The sequence below is a fragment of the Pseudochaenichthys georgianus genome, chromosome 11 (genome assembly GCF_902827115.2).
Source record: "Pseudochaenichthys georgianus chromosome 11, fPseGeo1.2, whole genome shotgun sequence".
Lineage (NCBI taxonomy): Eukaryota > Metazoa > Chordata > Actinopteri > Perciformes > Channichthyidae > Pseudochaenichthys > Pseudochaenichthys georgianus.
The window spans coordinates 23,922,716-23,941,987 of record NC_047513.1 but is presented as its reverse complement, the minus strand read 5'-3'; the positions used below and the strand labels follow the sequence as shown (position 1 = coordinate 23,941,987).

Below are 19,272 nucleotides of genomic sequence, written 5' to 3'. Positions count from 1 at the left end.
GGACATTTACATTTTCAGTGAAGCAAGTTCAGTATAAGACTGTGGGAACATGCTTTTTCTTCCACTCTTCTCTGGAGTCTGTTTGCTATTTCTCTGGGAAAGAAAAGCAAAACTTTTCCTGTCGCCTTCAGCCACCGCCGATGCCGAGCAGTAAAGTGTACAGCGTGCAGTAAAATAAAATGAGGTGTGGAGAGAATTGGACTGATCTGCAAAGCCATTGGCTGCCGTGAGCGTTGTAAAATAATAACACTCAGTCATAAAACAAAGTGCTTATTAAATCATTTTAAACAATATCGCACAATGTGGTGTGCTTCGCGAGCGTTTCAATAAAAACAAGAAAAATATCTCAGGGGGAAAGCAGCTGAACAATCCAATTTAATTTAATAAGTTGATCATCATCACAGCGCTGAGTAAGACTTTTGGGAGGCCTTGGTGGCTGATCTCCTCCCAGCACTATCAATAAAGTCACACTTGGCCATTATGTGGCCATTACTTGGACAATAAGTGACAATTGTACATCAGAGGAGCAGGGGAGAACAGTCTTACTAAACTAAGCCTGGGGTTTCTCCATGTGTGGTGAACAAGGCCATGCATGTACACAAAATGCATATATTATACTGTGTAGCACTTTGTCAAATATTGTATTTTCAACCCCAAGTAGTGACCATTAGAGACTTTTTTCTATCTAGTATATGCACACAAACACACTGATGTCCTAACGCCTATACGATCTGCACTCATTCTTTCACACTGTCTGGCCAGTGATTTCATTTTGTTGCTATATTGAGCTGCAGTGAAGGGATTTCTACCACTATCAGTGTAATGGAGGGCTGATAAGGAAGATACAACGTAAGGACTGTAACTGGGACTGCAGCTTTCAAATGGATTTGTGCATCAGCAAATAACGAAAGGATGGAGAGTCATGCAGTTCAGAAAGAGAGAAATCATGAGCCGCACTAGAAAATGTACGTGATCAACTAGGTCAAATGGATACAGACACTTTGCACAAAAGCAAAGCTGAATGTAATCTAAAATAGTTCCACTGTATAGCCCCCTTAGTAGACAGGGAACACTGATCTTATGTCAACATCATCACCGCAATATTAATTTAGGTAATCTGCATTTCCTGCTTTCCCTGTGCTTTTACTTTGGTCTTTGCACAAAATACCTTTTTGCAATTATATCATACAATTTTTAATGCAAACATTTCAAAGGCTTTATAAATCAATATCCCTTGTGACACAGTTATATCAAAGCAAATTGCTGTAAATGTAATATTAAATAGATTTAAACCGTCAAATCTCACCTAGTATGCTGCTGATCTTCAGATTACTTCAATACTTTGATTTTCCCTAGGGATGGCTATAATGAAAGGAATGGATACCAATTACTAGAAATGAAGGGCAAACAAAGGCAGCAAGTGACATGCCATTAGTCTGTGAGGTTGATGTGCAGCTGCTGTCCTCATTGTTACTACTCATTCTTAAATTAGCATTGTAGTTTGAGTTATCTGCATTGTGAAACATTTTTTAAGTTTTCACACTATGTTACCTTCTTGTTTGTGGTCTGTACGACAACAAATACATTATGTATATGGTTTGTCTTCTTGTCTACTTCTCATTTGATACATTTTCTTCTCCCCCAAAACTGGTAACTGTTTCTTTATATGTCCAGAAACTAGGACAATTTAGTTGCCTTACCTGTGAATTTATTTGTGAATGAAGAGGGTTTACACATACAATCGTTGTCGTTGTTTCTTTCATTCCCTGCTCCATCAATCAAGGTAAAGGAAGTGCTTCATTCTGGAGGAAGCAAAAGTCCTTTATGAAGCTGACTGAAGTTGGGGCCATGTACAAGGTGAAATATGAAGAGCATTACATTGGGAAAACTAGGAATAATTATAAAAAACTGCTGGCTTAAACACCCAGTCTGAAAATCAACATTTTGCTTAAGATTCATAATCCATAAAGCATGATGCTAAACACCGGCTTGCTCATACTGTAATGACTGTATGTAAGGAATTGTATTGTGTTGTTTGCGTCTGGGTACTGTCTGTACTACCATGTGTACTCCATAATTAGCTTACTAGCTTCCCAATATTTTGGAAAATGTTCCCGATAATTAAAAAACACACTTTTTTCTCAAAGGTCGTGCAAAATCCCAGGAATGTAAATCTGTTGTCACCCTCTAAGTACACTTAAATATATTGAGATTTTTCTCTCTGCTTTTTAAAATCAATACTCAAATATTTGAATTCTCTATCCAAGTCTCCAATGTCTTCAAAACCGAGAACTAATGATGGCTAAGAGGATAAAGACGAGGAAAGATCAACACCTCGATCCAAATAGGGTTCCCCCAGGAGACTGTTCTGGTTCACCACCCATCATCCTAATAGCTGTTTCTCAAGAGGTGACACTCTAACCAGCCCTGTTCAAGCCCTTCATTTCAATATAATCAAACCAACTTCTAAAATATATTCAAGACTTGATGTTACATTTTTGCAAGAAGCTATAATTTTGACGATTTGATTCAGATCAGAAGGAGAAACAAATGAATATTCCTGTACAAATTACAGGGCCCTATACAGAACACCACAACATGTATTTAGTTGTTAAAATAGGACAACAACAAGCCACTCACAAATCTATTTGTGCTCAAGAGCTGAGCCGGAATATGAGTGAAGATTGGGGAGCTGAAATCAAGTCTTATATCTTTTTAATTCCCTCAAATTCTGTTCCCCTTAAGTAACAGAAGCTCATTAACACGTAAGATGTTGAAAGCCCTCAATAACTATAGTTACAAAAAAGCAAAATAACTTGGGTACAATCTTGTCTGTACAAACTGTAGTAAGATAAACATGCCAAGTCTTCAAATAATGATATCTCTCATTGTGCAGACAAATGGTTGCATGTTAACAACAGTGGTGCTGCTGTTCAATATGCTTTAATTTTTAACATGCATGTTCTTGAAATGTACATGCTAAGGATCTTTTCCACAACACATTTCAGACTATTTATATGAGCACATTGAATACAGAACATAAAGCTGACTACATTCAACCTCAAATATTCTCACATTTAAAATAAATGTAAAAGTAGTGATTATTTGTCATAGAATTCTAGCTTGAAGTTGACAATAACACATGTATATATATTCAAATCAAACCAAAAGTGAGGATGATATGAATGTATTGTCTATAAAATAGTAGTAGTACCTTAGCTTGATGATTAATAGCCAATTGATTAAAATATCAAGCCTAGGCAAAGGTTTGATTGAACGGAGATTTCGTCTTGTGTATTTGTTCTGCTGACCATTTCACAGTGCTTTACTTTTTCCGATGGATATTTTAGATTGAGGACATGAAGTGTATATGTTTATTTCTTGAAAAACAAACTAAACGAAGCAGAAATGTTTAATCGGATTTACCTCTTCCGTATTCCTGGCTGCAAGTGCAGTCGCGGTTAAACTGCCACACACCTGCTTAAAAGCTCAAGGAGCAGACCACGTTAATTGGTAGGGGAGTAGATATTGCAGAGACGGCGTCAATTTGTGTTAATTTAATGGTTTAATCAAAAATGTATGTACAGGTTATTAAGTAGGCCTCTACAGTTTTACTTGTAAACATGTATTTGAATGTAGGTATACATGTAATGTGTTTTTTATAATAATTATTGATTAGTCTCTATGCCCCGCTCGAATATAGTATTTTACAACTTCTTACCTGGCGCGGATCGAAAAAAGGGCAGCTCGTCACTCTGTTTGAAACTGTTACCATGCCGTGTCCGAATGTGATGTGCGGATGTCATATGCCCAACGGCCTTTATTACATTGTGGTGTTGCTGTGTTCGCATTTGTGGATATCTACGAATTAGAGCTGGTGTGGTGTCCGCTGTGATACTAATCCACTTCGTGCTGATAGGAAAGATAATTGTGAAGCAAAAGGGCATGTCAAACCCTTCGATAGGCCCTGCTTGTGTGTGGCTGTGAACTTTGGCGAAGATAGGCTATAATTTAATTAATTACAATGATTAAATCCCAACCGGATTTGGGGATTTGTTCAAACATGGATATCATTTTCAATGTGCGAGGTTTATTGTTATCTGTCTTTGAATCCATACCCTCTTTTTAATGTGTTAATCTCTGTACAAAGACAAACGTTGTGAGTTCATTTGGATTAAAGATTTTTTTATTTAGTCCACAAGGTAGCATGACTGCAGAAACCCTAAACATATTCGGTTCCTGATTTGAACAGAGCTAAATAAGTGGATCCTTTTATATGCGAAATCCATCTTGCTCTGTTTTTGTTGCTCTTGTATGTCACATAAGCACGTAGCAGCCTGCCCATTTTCCAGCTGCATAGGCTAGCTGTCTCCGGTGCACCGTAAATAAGGTTGATAAACACGCCGCCGAAAATGACTTTCACGCGTCCCCCGATTGATTTAACGTGACCCCCGTTTCCAAATGATATTGGAAGCCTATTTAAACAGATGAAGGTTTAAATTGTCTTGCTTGTATGCGCATTAATCTCCCATTCATCATCATTACTGTGTGATTGGTCTGTCCACGCCTCCGCCAGCCCCTTGCGTTACGACAAGGGCCTGTAAATTAGGATGTAATCCAATTTAAACAGCGGTAGCAGCAGCCACAGATCCATTTGGTGTTTCTTTTTCTTTTTTTGAATTTGCTGTCGGTCGACAGCTGCAGTGCACCGCCCCTATCAAAACGCTTTGTGCTAGTTGTGGGAGCTGAGGAGCCCTGAGCCAATTCTCACTAATAGGATCTTATACGGCTGATGTAATTGGTGTTATGTGCGCAATCTATGAGCCCATCATATCAGTCATACGCAATCTTTCAGCGATTAAATGGCATGTTGATGCTGGATTAGGCCGTTGAGGATTCAGTCATATCGTTTATGCAGTGAGGGGAAATGGGGTTCCATATGCGCTCAGTAAATGTGGTTGTAATTCGCCTAACTTTAATGTGTCATTCTGGCACAGTGTGGCGCGGCTTTAGAAGATGATCGTATAGTGCTACTGCTCCTGTGTAACCAGGTGCAAATCAGATCCAAGCTTTAAAAAGAACCCGCTATGAAACCAGAAGTTTGGAGAGACTGCGTCTCTTGAATAATCCGCTAGCCTGATTCGTTCATCTTTTTTATGGCACAGTTTTATTATGCACAAACCAAAGCCATTTTCCTGCATGACCCGTGTCCCTATCAGGCTTAAAGACACCGGCTGATAGTTTACATAAATCTGCCTTGTGGTTTCGCCCCGACCCAGGCGGCTTAAACGGTGTATTATTCCAAACATATGCATTTTAATCAGCTCGGTCACACTTACAAGAACTCCAGTTAATAAGGCCATCAATCAAACGCGTGTGCGGGAGGCAGTAGTGGGAGAAGGGGGGCTCAGCGGTGCGGTGTGTGTGGGTGCAGTCCTGTCTGATTAGGATGAACCTTTTACCTAAAGCATGAGAGGAGAATGAAAATGTAGTTCTATATAAAACATGTTTTTGTGTCGTTTTCCATTGACACAGTTGTTAATAGAGGACTTAATGAATTAGCTTTATAGTTGTTATTTAGTATTAAGGCTGGTGGACAGTATCTCAGCTACAAATAATAATCAAAAAGCTTTGCAATCTTGCTTGTTAGATTATAGCTGCATAATTACGCAATAGGCCAATCGTTTTTGCCAGGTGGGCTCTGCATGGCCAACGCTAAATGCAACCATCTCTCCACTGCATTACTGCAATCACTTGTGATCTCTCCCATGCATGGAGTAAAACACCGTTTAAAATGTTTATTTGTGTGTCTCTCTGAGGGCCACAGCACCCCTCCAATAGCTATTACGCGCAGAAAACTCTTTTAATTTGCGCAGCCCTGGTCAAATGCGGCCAATTAAGATTGGTGGCGGGCCTCTGCGAATCATCGATCTCTTTGCATTTCCAATACCTTCAGACAACTAATTTTGTCTTGTCTATATTAAGTAGTCGGAGAGAAAATATGAGTGGCTATAACGGAGCTCAGGGACCACTTAACTGTCACGGGCAATCTAGTGGTCCCATCAGGAGATATGGGCGCGCTCTGGTGTTGTGACACCAACCACTTGAGAACCAAATTCGTTTTATTATTGCAGGGGGGAGGTAGACCAATTGTGAGTGTAGAAAATCCTTAACCACCCAAATGAAAAGATACCTGAAGAAAATACTAGTTTAAATCAGTTTGTATTCTGTTGTCTTGGTTTGAATTATTGAGAGATACTGTTTTTAAATTCTCATTTTCTCAGTTGTGCTGTACGGGCTCTTTGAATGAATCATAAAGGCGTTTAGAAAAAAATACTCAATTGATTCTTTGACAGTGTTTATTGCAAATTAGACGATTAGGACAACTCAGTAAAAATAAGAAAATAAAACAAACAGTCACTTATTAGTCCGCTTTCTCAGCCACTAAACTGGCGCCACAGTGCAATAAAAATATTTAAAAAGAGGCCTACAGGCATATATTAATCACATTTTCATCTCATAGAAGAACTGTCTCTTGTATCGTTAAGGGAGGGAACTGAAAGAGTGTTTTATATACTTAAAATGTTCACTTTTATTTATTTATTATTTTATCATTTTTGATTGTCCTCTCTCTGTCTCTCTCTCTCTCCATCCTCTTCTGGGTCCTTCTTCTTCTCTTCCCCCCTCTTCAAACCGTGCTGGCTGTAGTAATCCGTTCCCTCGGCGCCTTGTTACCTTTTGGCAGTAACGATCCCTTCCTGGTATTATCATTAATTCAACACTCAAAAATCGCCGGGTCGTACATATACATCACTTAATAATTTCACTAGCATCTGCACATTTCGGGCCGGGCCGCAGCGGAGGGCCCCGGTGTGGAGAGCTGCTTTATAATGAGACGGCCGCAGTCTGTTAACAAATCCCCTTGTTAAAAAGAGACATGGAAAGCATCATTCTCGCGTAACTAACAATACACGTAGGTCAATTTAGACGCGTAAAGAGAGGAGATGCCATAATAAAAAACTTAACGCCAATCCATCTCACATTTATTTTTTTCTGGATTCCCCTTTCTGTCAATTATCAAATGAATGTTCTGAAAATCTAATTTGTGTCCATGTCGTCATATGTCAGCCTACTGCTCTGGCTCTGTAATGGGATTATTATTTTTTCAGTATAATGGGAGATCAGTTGTGCGTCACATAGCTGGAGATCTGGCTAATTATCTTGCCTCTGATTTAAGATGGTTTTCACTGCTAACAGGCTACCTCCTCATGCTGTTTCAGTCCCGATCATATAATCTGTTATGTTAAAAAAAAAACTTATGTTAAATGCTTATATATAACTACAGCTGGTGTGTTTTGGTTTTATCTGGTCAGAGGCACTTCTTCCCTCTGGTCTAATGTCACAGGTGAAGATTTGCTGAGCACTGAAGGCGTGAAAGTGACAAAAGCGTCAGTCCTGCTAGTTGGGGAGCAAGCGAAGTCCGAGCCAGAGGGCCTGGTTGAGATGCCGTTGGATTGACTTGAGTGACAGGCCAGACAGGAGCAGGGGCTTCCTCCGGGTCCGAGGCCGTGGTGCGGAACCGGGTACAGGGAGGGATGTCTGAAGGCGCACAGGAGCTCCGGCCTCGGGTAGGGATGAGACAGCATCCGGAAACTGTCGAGGGAGCGCAGGGGGTTTGAGAAAGGGGTGGCAGTTGGAACCGAGCCAGCTCCGACACCAAGGTGGGAGTAGTAAGGAATCGGCAGGTGGGTTGGGAAGGGGTAGGGCAGGTTCCCCGTGGCCGCTGCGTGGCTCATCATGTAGGTGTAGAAGGCCGGGTCTGCGGGGTGAGGCCACGTCATTGCCAGACGCTGCCGCTTGTCTTTCATCCTGCGATTCTGAAACCACACCTGGCAGAGACAGAGACACACCGAGTCAAATATTAACCACAGGCCACACTGATCCAAAGACAAACAACAATAACAAAAGCAGATAGTTCATACAGTACTTCTGCTTTTACGCACGACTTGAAATGCAGAAAGAGTTCTTGAATTCAGTTTTGTGATTTATATGGACGTTTATTTCTCACAAGGTGCATTTGTTCGTTGAAAACAGAAAACAAATTATACAACAGGCCTGTGCATGGTTAAACCATGTATATGTGCATGTATCCTGCATATTATAAGTTATTCTTGATATTTGGTTATGAGTTTGTCTTTCGCTTACTTTGTGGTGTTTTTGCAACATTTCTTATATGTAGACTGTGCAAATTAATTGGAGAAATATTTGTTTTATGAGCAGTTCTGCGAGATTTCGTTTTGATAGAGCTTTCCAAAAACAAGCTCGAATATGTGGTCGTGTACTGAGCAAGAGGCCTGATTCAGCTCTGTTCCTTTGAGATTTAAGCATCTTACCTTGATGGTGGTTTCAGGTAGATTTAAGGCGGCCGCCAGCTCGCACCTCCGCGGCCTGGATACGTAGTTCTCCCGGTAAAATTCTTTCTCCAGCCGTCCGATTTGCTCCCGGGTGAACGCTGTTCGGTATCGGCGAATCTGATCCGCTGTGTAGGACATAGATCCCGGTCCTTGGACCATGTTTCCCGGGTCAACACAAGTCTCCGACGGGTGACCTGGAGAATCCCCATTTCGACCTGAAACAGTATACAGAATAATTCATCAGATTTAAGAAGCATGCTTAAAACACATTCAGAAGAAAAAATTCCACCCAAAACACATCGAAATGTTTAATTTATTTCATTCGATTCGTAATTAATAAGCTATATAGGCTTGCTAATTTCATTGTTTTACCTCTCTGTTCGTCATTTTAATTGTGAAGGGTCTTCCTAACATAATTTTAGCTCAGACAACTCTTCATTTTCTCTTAACATTTACCTGCTAATATTTGTATTCATATTTTTTTCAGAGTATTTTGATTTGATGAAGCATCATTTTAAAATAAGGACAGAGGTTGTATTGTTGTCATTCGTTGGCATAAGTCCACCGGTTTGGTTTGAGGTAAATAGAGCTGGAAATACTTAGTTATTTATAATAATCTGAATGTCTATTCAAATATTGTCGTTGTATGTAACACATTTGTACGCACATTGCAGTCTTAAGTCATTGTGCCCAAGAAGATGCCCAACATTTCTTATGTTAGGGGCCTTCTCGTTTGGTGTTTGCTTGCGGTTTACATAACATCCTGCATTCTTCCTCATGAATGCACACATAGGCTTTGCTTTGTACGAGTTACCAGTCAAACTAAGAGGGAGACAATGTCTAAGATTGTGGGTGTCACCTCACCGTGTTTCCAGCGACACTGGTCTCTTCACAGAACAGCTGTGCAGCACCGACTGCGGTTTTATTCTTATGTCACTGACGCTAGTGCATTGCATTGAGGATTTTGATTTTATCGTGCAGTTTTAGATATAATAAATGCACATTTTAGAGTCATTGTGTTTACTGACGCTTCTGATTGTAATAATGCACGTTGGTATTTAATCTGATCATTGTCACGACCATGCAATCACAGAAAACCCGCAGTGGCATCCGGCTCCCAGCCTACCTTTAGCTGTGGGGTAGTCCATGCTTTCAGGCGTGCAGCTGACATCAATTTCCTCGTAGAAGTCAGACTCTGTGTCTGAGCTGCTGCCGTCTTTGTGGGGACGATCTCTCCGGTGTCTCTCTCCGGACGAAGACCTGCCAACTGGTCTCATTTCGGCGCGCATATTCCTCCGTGCGCTCTCCTCCATTACCAGCTCCGCTCTGTCCCGGGAGTAGGGCGCAGCGCCGGGGCTCAGACAGCTCCTGTGGCCCGGCTTCCCCTGCGGTTCTCTTGCGGGGCTCCTGATAGCTCCGGACAAACTGGAGCCGCTCTTGACAAGCTGACCTCCCTCCGCCAGCATCACCATCTCCTCTCTGCTTTCCATCACAAGCACGACTTTAAAAAAAAGTGTTCGCAAGAGCCGTCAAAACCAAGGCGATGATTTTCAGGTTGGAGGGGTGTGTGTGTAGTGATGGTGGGTGGGGGTATTGAGTCCTAAGGAAAAGGAGAGGCTTTTTGAAAAGAGGGGATGCTATCCGGTCTGACCCTGAGAGAGGAGCGCTCCAGAGTGCGCAGTGGGAGCTCTGGGAGGGATCACCATTTACCCTCTCTCTCTCTCTCTTTCTCCGGAGCTGTCATTCTTAATAGGCCAGTCGTCATGATGCCCCCCGCCCCCCCTGATGACGACACGCATTGATTGGGAATGGGTAAACAGACGGCAGCGTCGAAATGGAGGTGGGGGGTGTCAGAGAGGGCATAAAAGGCAGCCATGGAAATCTATCTTTCTATCCATCTCGTTGTATCTAGCTATCTTTTTTACATATATATATATATCTAGAATTTTCAGATTTTTTAAAAAAAAAGCTTTTAAAAAGATGTATGTTCACATTTGTATACGATTGAAATACATCTTACCAGTTTCAACTGAGGCAATGCATATGGTGGAGTTTATGATAAAAAAATAAAACGTATCAATCAAAGTGATTTTTCTATATGCGCGATTTAGTGCAACCCCCCCCCCCCTCTTCTCTTTGCCTTTAGTGCCTCCCTAATCTCCACCTAAAGTGGAGTCAAGTCAAGTCCTCAAAGGTCAAGTCTTGCAGTCAGAGTTTAGAGATATGAAGCCATTTGACATGAAGTCCTAAAAGTCATCATCTTAAAATAGAGCAGCACCCAGGCGGAAAGCATAATTAATTATTTCTGTCTTTTGTATTATTATCAGGAATATACACGTGTGTATGTCCTATACATTTAAAATGTAATCTTTAATTTGAAAAACAAATCTGAAATGCACTTATTTCTCCCTTACCTATACTTGTAAACCACACATACAAATGGCGTGCAGCTGTAACAGTGGTTTTAAAAAAGAGCAGTAATGGGTGAGGCTTTTTTATTCTTTTTGGTTCCTAATTTTAAATAGTCCAGTGATTATGAAACATAATGAAGGAAGAGTTACTTCATGGCTTTAATAACATTTAGAAACTGTGGCAGGTGTGAGGAACTCCCACAAAATAACTTCATGTGTCTTTAGAGAACAGGTATATACTCTCCCTGATCTCATGTGGATGAGACAGTTGTGTCAAATCTTGGTTCAGTGTATGCGTGATATTAATTGTAAAGGATGCAGTACCCACGATGTCCACTGAATGTTTTCTGGTGTTGATTCCACTTTAGGCTTTGATCGAGTTCACTCTCCTATTCTTCCTAACTAAAATGGGCTGCCATTTTATTCAACTTTTTTTTCAGTGGCCAAAACATTTACACATGTGATTGCAAAACCACATGTGCCTACAACCTAAATGCTAGTCTGATATCAGAAATTATGTTTTCTTTCCATTTGTTTGCAGAAAATCATTTTATGCACCTTTCCAAATTCAAAGGGAATACAAAGTTTAGTTAATATTAAAATATCCTGTGATCTGACATTGTAAATACTGTATTTACATGTGAACAGAAAACAAAGTTGAGTAGGCAGTTTCTAGTCATATACAATAATACAATATGTTGCTGTCTTCTGTTTAGGGGGGTCATCTCACCTTTTCACATAACAATATTATGGATAGAGACATTTACTATCACACATTTTCAAGTGACGCTCACTGTTATCCATTATGCTTAATATAATAAAGCAATACAAAACAAATTATACCTGGGAGCTTTGTATAATTGAAGAACAGCAAGATATTAGGGCAGCATTAGTGATCAGTTAAGCTGCTTTGTTGTATTAAATCCTGCACCTGTTCCTTACCTAAGCATATGATTTATAATAACACCCTAACCACTCTGTCCTCCGATATGTTTTCATGATTTGGTGAAATAGCATTACTTTATAACCTGGTCTGTTTAGAAACAGCCTTCTCCCCCCGGCTTGTGATCAGATTAAGCAGCAGTAGGTTTTGTTGGTACACTCGGACGGCCATGTCGTGTAGAGAGAGTGAGTCATTTGGTCTCTCAGGAGATGCAGTCAGGCTGTGCAGCTCCAGTAGCCTCCGCTGTCCTTGTGCGCCCTCGCCTGTCCGAACGAGGGAAGAGGCCCAGAGGCGGCAGCCCCCTCCCCCAGCCAGCTGAGGAGCTGAGGGAAATTCCTTTGGCTTTCTCCCCCGACTCTTTCATCTGGCCAGCAAAGGCAAAAAGTAAACCTCTCTCACTCAGACGATTGGATGTTGTTGCTTTTGGGCATAGTTGGTACAAACTTTTATCTGAGGCTGCTTTGCAAACATAGCTACAACTCGAAGTATATAAGAAAAAAAGTTCCCTTAGTTTACAACTTTCTCTCATTTGATTTAATGAATGTTGATTAAGTGACGTAAACTCCCAATGTATAAAAAGTGAGTTGTGTTTCTTAGACAGAACCAATAGCACGAATACACAGTAGATCTTTCTGCATGCTGTTATTGAAGAACAGGAACTGGAAATGCAATGAAGGAATTTCTCAAACACACTTTAAATATTTGGAAATATAGTAAGAAGGAAAAGCTAATGCGTTTTTTTGATGTTAGTCTTTGTGGTTCAAGGTTAGTTGAATGCTGTAAAACTCGTGAATCTGCTCATTTATATTGCCTAGCCCTGGTTGTTAAAAATAAGGTTGAGCTTGTGCATTATTTCCCTTATCGAAAATGTTTTTATAGCAGTGCATATAGTAGCCTATGTTACAAAGGCTTTTTTGGATTCAGGCAGATCACTCCCGAAGCTGTATACGCATATTTTCTTAAAGACACAAATAGTAGTTCGACATTTTAGTTGTGATTTCCAAACCATAAAGATGGGTCACCGTGCAGTCTTTCAGTGAAGCACTGCAGATATGCTAAAGGTCCCATTGTTTTGCTACTTGGAGTTATGGGTTGTGTCCGGGGCAGATGGGATCTTGTGATCATCCGGAGATAACACTTAGAAAGCGTTTTGCGCAACAGATGAATGACCTTGTGGGTTTACAGTAGTGTCACTTATATAGTGTGTGTTTTAGATAGTGAAGGACAGCGGATGGGTTTTGAGAGTTTGCTGATTGTGGAACCGTTTTATACTTTATTTACAGGCAGGAAAGATCATGCATTGCATTGGATAAAAACATGTTTGCCCAAATTCTGCACATGTTTGGCGGCAGAAGTGCCGAAAGTGGACCGCAGTCATGGCTCTGCTTCAGTGTCTAGTTTTGCAGGGGGAGATCAAAGAGGGGGAGCGCCCCCCACGGCAGACACTGCAGAATGCGCCCACTCAGTTTTACTAGCCAGCCCAACTTGAACTTGACCATGGAGCCTGCGCAGTATGCATGTAATCCAATCCATGGCCCTGGCAGTGCAGAGCTGACAGAATATTTGCTTTTTAGCAAAAAAAGCGTTTCATCGTGTGAATGAATGGAGTTGGCGGATGTTCAGTGTGCAGCAAGCTGAGGTGCAGTGCGTTGAAGGAGTCAGAACCTGAAAGAAAATACCATCTAGCCTCTCCTTCATTATCGTGGCCCCTCCCGTCTCCGCTGCTTCAACTTGGCCTTGAAACAGGATGCTACCAGAGAGTTAACTCGCTGACCTTGGAGCGAAACATGTCCTGATGACTGTACAGCTGGAGGTCCCCGCGCTGTAAGACCCACTTTTATCGCTATTCCATCCTGCGAAGCTATCACACAAATGGCTTAGCAAGCCTCTGAGATCAAGCCTGTATCACCCTATTAAAGGGGCAAACATCATTGGCATGGCTTACCACCAATTCAGCAGTAGCAAGGGAACACACCAGGTGCAAAGCCCTGACGTTTCACAAGAGTGCATGTTTACGCTGCGTCCCTGGCATCTTTGAGAAAGGTGATATTTATAAGTCTGCCTGGCTGAAAATGGGTTTTTATTTTTAGAGAGTGTTCTGCAAGTGTATGTCCCACTGTTTCGTAATATGTTTAACGATGTTAGCTGCTTATGGATCGGCCAGAGGTAGATTTGAGATGATTTCTGTGCATAATTTGTAGAACTATCTTCGTATGGAGGTGCTGATGTTGTCCGTCTGCAATGTAGCATTTAGACTAACATTCAATGAATTTGCATTGGATTGAATGTGTGTTACTAAAAGCCCCGACAGAGAGCTGTGTTTCTTAATTGGAGCTTTTTGATTTGCTATGTCGAATGATACATTATATTGCGTTTGCCATGACTTGAGTGACTCATGGATAGCAGTATGCAAATAAGTCTTGGAATATTTTTGAGTAAGATTTTGGAATAAGTTTACATCTTAAAAATGTTTCGGCCCTGTTACAATTTTAATGGATGAGTCGAGATGAAGGCGAAAGTTAATAAATAGCATGCTGTTTAAAAATGATCTATCTCTAAACCTACATCACATATTTATACATTTAAAAAACGTGGGAAAGCTATAGCTACATTTTCTATAATTTGATGATGCCTTTATAAGTAATGAAATTGAACGAAACGTGCAAGTATCTTAAATATAAACTTACTGTTTTATTATGCCTTTAAAAATCCTCAGTATACAGTTTTTAAAGAGGTACAAATGTTTCCAGTTTAATTGTTTAAGCAGATATCTCCTTTATTTATACATTGTGACGATTGGTCGATCTTTAAATGCAGGTCAGCTGATACTCAATGTTTGCGACTATTTTCGTTTTGTTTTGACTCGATCTCTTAAACTCACTACAGCATCTTAGTATTAAAATGCAAGTGGAGACATGCGTTCTCTGTTTACGCATTTTATTTTTTAAATAAGGAAACAACAAATCCTCTGAAATATAACAGGTGTAAGCGTTTCGTCCCAGGACACTGTCTTATTTAAAAAATAATGTTATTACATTAGTTTTCTATTTTATTATACACTATTTGCAGCTTATATTCGAGGTGCAGTATACTACAGACTGGGAAGTAATATTTGTATTTCGGCCTTTGTGCTTTAAGCAGTAGGCCAAAATGGCAGATTCTGAATATATTCAGAATCTGCCATTTTGGCCTACTGCTTAAAGCACAAAGGCCGATATGCCATTGTATCCTCACGATGATGATTACGGTAATTACTAACAACAAAGAAATCAGCAACAGCATCAATGGTGATACAAATGCAGTTAATAATGATGTTAATAATATGACGAGCAGGTTTAAAATGCATAGTTTTCCGTATAGGAAAAGTATACGAGTACTTACATTTGTTGTATCGTTAATATTAAGTCTTTTTTTTACCGTGTGGTTACTAGTAGGAAAGCGGAATAAGAATGGCACAAAGATTACTGCAATAATTATGCATTTTAAAGAGAGTACTAATTCCTATTCTACATCCATGCATTTGCAAGCCTGTGAATTAAACAAACTGCATATACCTTCATATGTTTTATATAGATTCCTGCATGCCAATAAATGATTTCACATGCAGCTCGCAGAAATTGAAACGTAACGGCGAGCGTGAGTCAAAGGCGCGCACTATAAGAACACCTTAGGAATGAAACTTTCCAGTTAACTGTAGACCTTTTAGTGGCTGCCTGCATGTGTGTGTTTCGGATTTTGAAGTGGGTCCGTTTCTCTTGTTATTTTTATGCAATCCTTTATAATCACACCGCAGGCCACCGTCCAGAAAATATAGAAAAGTCAAGTGTGGGACCGCCCTGTGGTTCCCTGCTTTGACCACAAAAACATATTGGTTGTTATGTTTTGACAACTTTTTGACAACCGTATACTTTAAACACGTGTCATCATCAACCAGACCAACATGGCTGCATGCAGATCGTCTAAGCAGCCTGTTTTATAACAGATGTTATACTATTAACAATATAAATATATAGCTGAGCATAACTTTATATGGACCTACTTTACCCAGGCTTCAGGCGCTGAGGCCGGGGAATATATGTGCTCTTTCTCTCTCGCGCTGCGTAATTTAGATGCCAGTGTAAACAGGGGGGTTGAACCTTCATTGTGACCTCAGAGAAAAGTCTTCAGAATGTGCTGCCAACTCCCAAAATGCGGGACCTCCAGGAATCACTGCGATTTATAAGGGAGGGTTCATATCGAATGTAGTGATGGTTTAAATCCACTATCAAATACGATCTTGGATGTTATAAAAATAACATTAAATTATGACTATTATTGTTGGGTCCTTGCTATCTTCCAAATATTTCTCAAGATAACTAAGAATTCAGTGCCAAATCAATGATATTTGTGCGTGTTATACGTGTATCCCGTGTCCCTTTGGCGGGACATTGTGTTAGCCACTCCAATAAAGAGTGTGTGCCTGTGTGTCCATTGTACTTTGGGATGTCTCATGTCTGGACTGAACACATGTGCGCCCAGCGGCCACCTTGGCGAGGGCTCATTGTTGTTGTGACTGCAGGACTTTAGTTTCTTATGCTGTATGGAGGATATTTCATTCAGGGATGATTTATGTTTGATCCATGTTGAGATCTTTTTATGATTTGAACAAAATAATGTATGCATTGGCTATAATGCAGATAGGTGTCAAATGTATCTTGACAAATGACAGGCCAATGTATGGTAGGGTTAATGATTTATGGAACTTTGTTTATATTGAGGCTGTGAGGAAATTGACAACAGGCTAAGCCTTGTGCAGCTACTCCATGACTCATAGTTGTTGCTGCATGTTGCTGCTGAATGATTTAATTACTTAGCGTTTCTTGTATGATAACGTCAAGACGCACGCTGCAGTGAATCATACTTTATATCACTTTGCATTTTGGCTGTGTTTTTCTGTTTCAAAATTGCAAACGTGATGCAGACAATCTAACTTAATTTATTAAGAATATTGCACATAAACAGACTTAATTTGATAAATTGTGAACTGATAATACATGTACATTATTTAAAGGCATATATACTATTTCGCATTAGCCTTTTGTGTTTTCTAACAGTGAGTTTTTGCATGATTAACAGGCTAAGAAACTATAATAAGCGGGTTAACCCTGTGTTTAATGACTGTTATTTGTAAAAGGCTGTGTATTAATAAGCTACTTGTTTGCATGTGTTTCAACCCTATATTTCTTATTTAATTTACACAATACCCCAAAAATACTCCCACGTATAGTTTAAATAAATGATGTACTTCCCCTAGAAAAAACAGCCCATATTGTCACATTATTGTGGATATATACAAATACTATTCAATCTTTGTTATTTCTGAGTTATCTACATCTAAATCGCCATTGTTTTCTCTGATAGGCATTTGTTATGTTTAAAGCTCCCATTTTACACAAAACTGGAATGGTTTCAAAATGTTAGGCATACATCTGTGAATAGCCTATGCCATTGTTCGCAGTTGATCATTTTGTGCGTTGAAATTGAGTTTTTGATATATTGTATTTTTAATCTTAATTTCTGTATCATTAAAAACGAGTTGAAATGTGATTTAACATTATTTTATGTAGAGATTCAGTAAGTGGAGATTTCGCTTTGCCAAAGAAAGAAATAAGATGAGACCAAATATCCTTTTTTTATTGTATTTTTATTTTATTTACATAGATGTAATATACGTATAGGCGGGAAGCAAACATCTGCTGTTTTACGCACACGAGGCAGCTTCTGTTTATTTTCATTTAATAGTATACTTGCTACAATATCAATTGTACCAAATCTGATGGAGGATTTTAAAACTCAAAACAGTGAAAGCTCCACCAGGTCCATTTCCTCCAACATAGAATAGACGAATAGCGACTGGTCGTAAAAAAATAAACAGACCAGACACACACACACACACACACACACACACACACACACACACACACACACACACACACACACACACACACACACACACACACACACACACACACACACACACACACACACACACACACACACACACACACACACACACACACACACACACACACACACACACACACACACACACACACACACACACACACACACACACACACACAAGAACACACACAAGAACACACACACACGAGCGACAAGTCTACCCGGTCCCCTATTTTCAGAGATCAAGATCATTTTCACACATATGTGGCACAAACACCCCCACAAGATCTGCAAATAAAAAAACTGCAGCATTCCTTTTATATTTCCAACGCTGGGATACAAAAGTATAGGCACCACCCAAGTGAAGCGGGCACAGACTGGCTCGTGAGAATGAACGGTGGAGAAAACAAAATAATAGTAAAAGTTAATGTCCTCCAATAGCTTTCATTGGGACAGGAATTCTCACCCCTCTTCCGCTCTTTTCAAGCGCTCAGACGTCCCTTCAAAGCCCGAATAGCCCGACAGGCAGGATGGCTAGACAGCAACTTTCAACTTGACCTTGGCCTCCAGCCGCGTCTACTCCTATGTAAAAACACAGGCATTGCTTAGTCCATGACTCTTTTCGAACTTTGTATATTGTAAACATGTGGGAACTAGTTTGTGAAATAGCATCTTAAACCAGGATGTAACATCCGATTGTCTTTGTTTTTACCTGAAGTATATGTAGCTATTAAAAGAGCTGCTTGTATATTTGCATCTACAAATTCACGTAGGCCTATATGAAATACATCGACTCATACGGTTAGCAGTGTTTCATCCTTTACATTTGGTGTAGTACGGAAACGTATTCAATACGACGTATAGTGTAGGTATATAAACGCATAAGGGGGTGACATAATTATGTTTAGTTCCTTGTGGATCGTGTGAAACAATGGAACACAATATAATTGTACATTATGTTTGTATAACTGTGAATCTCCTCTTGTAAATGGCTGTAGAATGATACTCAGCTCCTGTTGCGATGCAGACAAAGGCTGATCAGTGTGCGTGCGTAAAGGCCATGAGTCTGTGTATATTAGTTATATAATGTAAATAGATGAGTAATACTTTCTTTGTTGACCACCTTTCAATAACCAACTCCTATGTGAGCTTTACACATAATAATAAACCTTGTTAACCATGTAATACAAGCATTTCGGATATATACAATCCATTGGGAATACAATATGCTAGCCTACTCTTATGTTTTATTTTTATTTTTAAAGAGTAAGGAACAATATCCATCTGAATTGAATAAGCAACGACAAAATATAAATCATCTAATAGGTACGGTCACCTTACCTCGCCGCATTTTTCTCCATTTAATTATCTGTACTGGGTGATGTTTACCGTCCTCTTTGCATAGCCCGGTCACGTGGTAACATCTGGGCCAATGACAGCTCAACCTCTACGCTCTTGTGCGCGTCAGAGTGGCATTACTCTCTGTGAACCAGTATCTCCTTTTCTCAGTCTCAGGGCTTTTTAAAAAAGAGCCAGAAGCTTCAATGTTGCATGCCGTGCT

The 19,272-nt window shown here is 40.0% G+C and overlaps 1 protein-coding gene across 2 annotated transcripts; it reads right to left on the bottom strand.

Moving 5' to 3' along the window:
- Positions 1-7,361: 7,361 nt before the first annotated feature.
- evx1 (even-skipped homeobox 1) lies at positions 7,362-9,904 on the bottom strand. Of its 2 annotated transcripts, none has more exons than XM_034093775.1 (3): positions 9,541-9,904; positions 8,394-8,629; positions 7,362-7,889 (listed from the first exon to the last, which is right to left on the bottom strand). In XM_034093775.1, exons 1-3 carry the CDS (start codon positions 9,902-9,904, stop codon positions 7,362-7,364), a joined length of 1,128 nt encoding a protein of 375 aa, XP_033949666.1. The 2 variants fall into 2 exon arrangements, with proteins under 2 accessions (XP_033949666.1, XP_033949668.1); XM_034093777.1 differs by having other exon boundaries at positions 8,394-8,539.
- Positions 9,905-19,272: the final 9,368 nt, after the last annotated feature.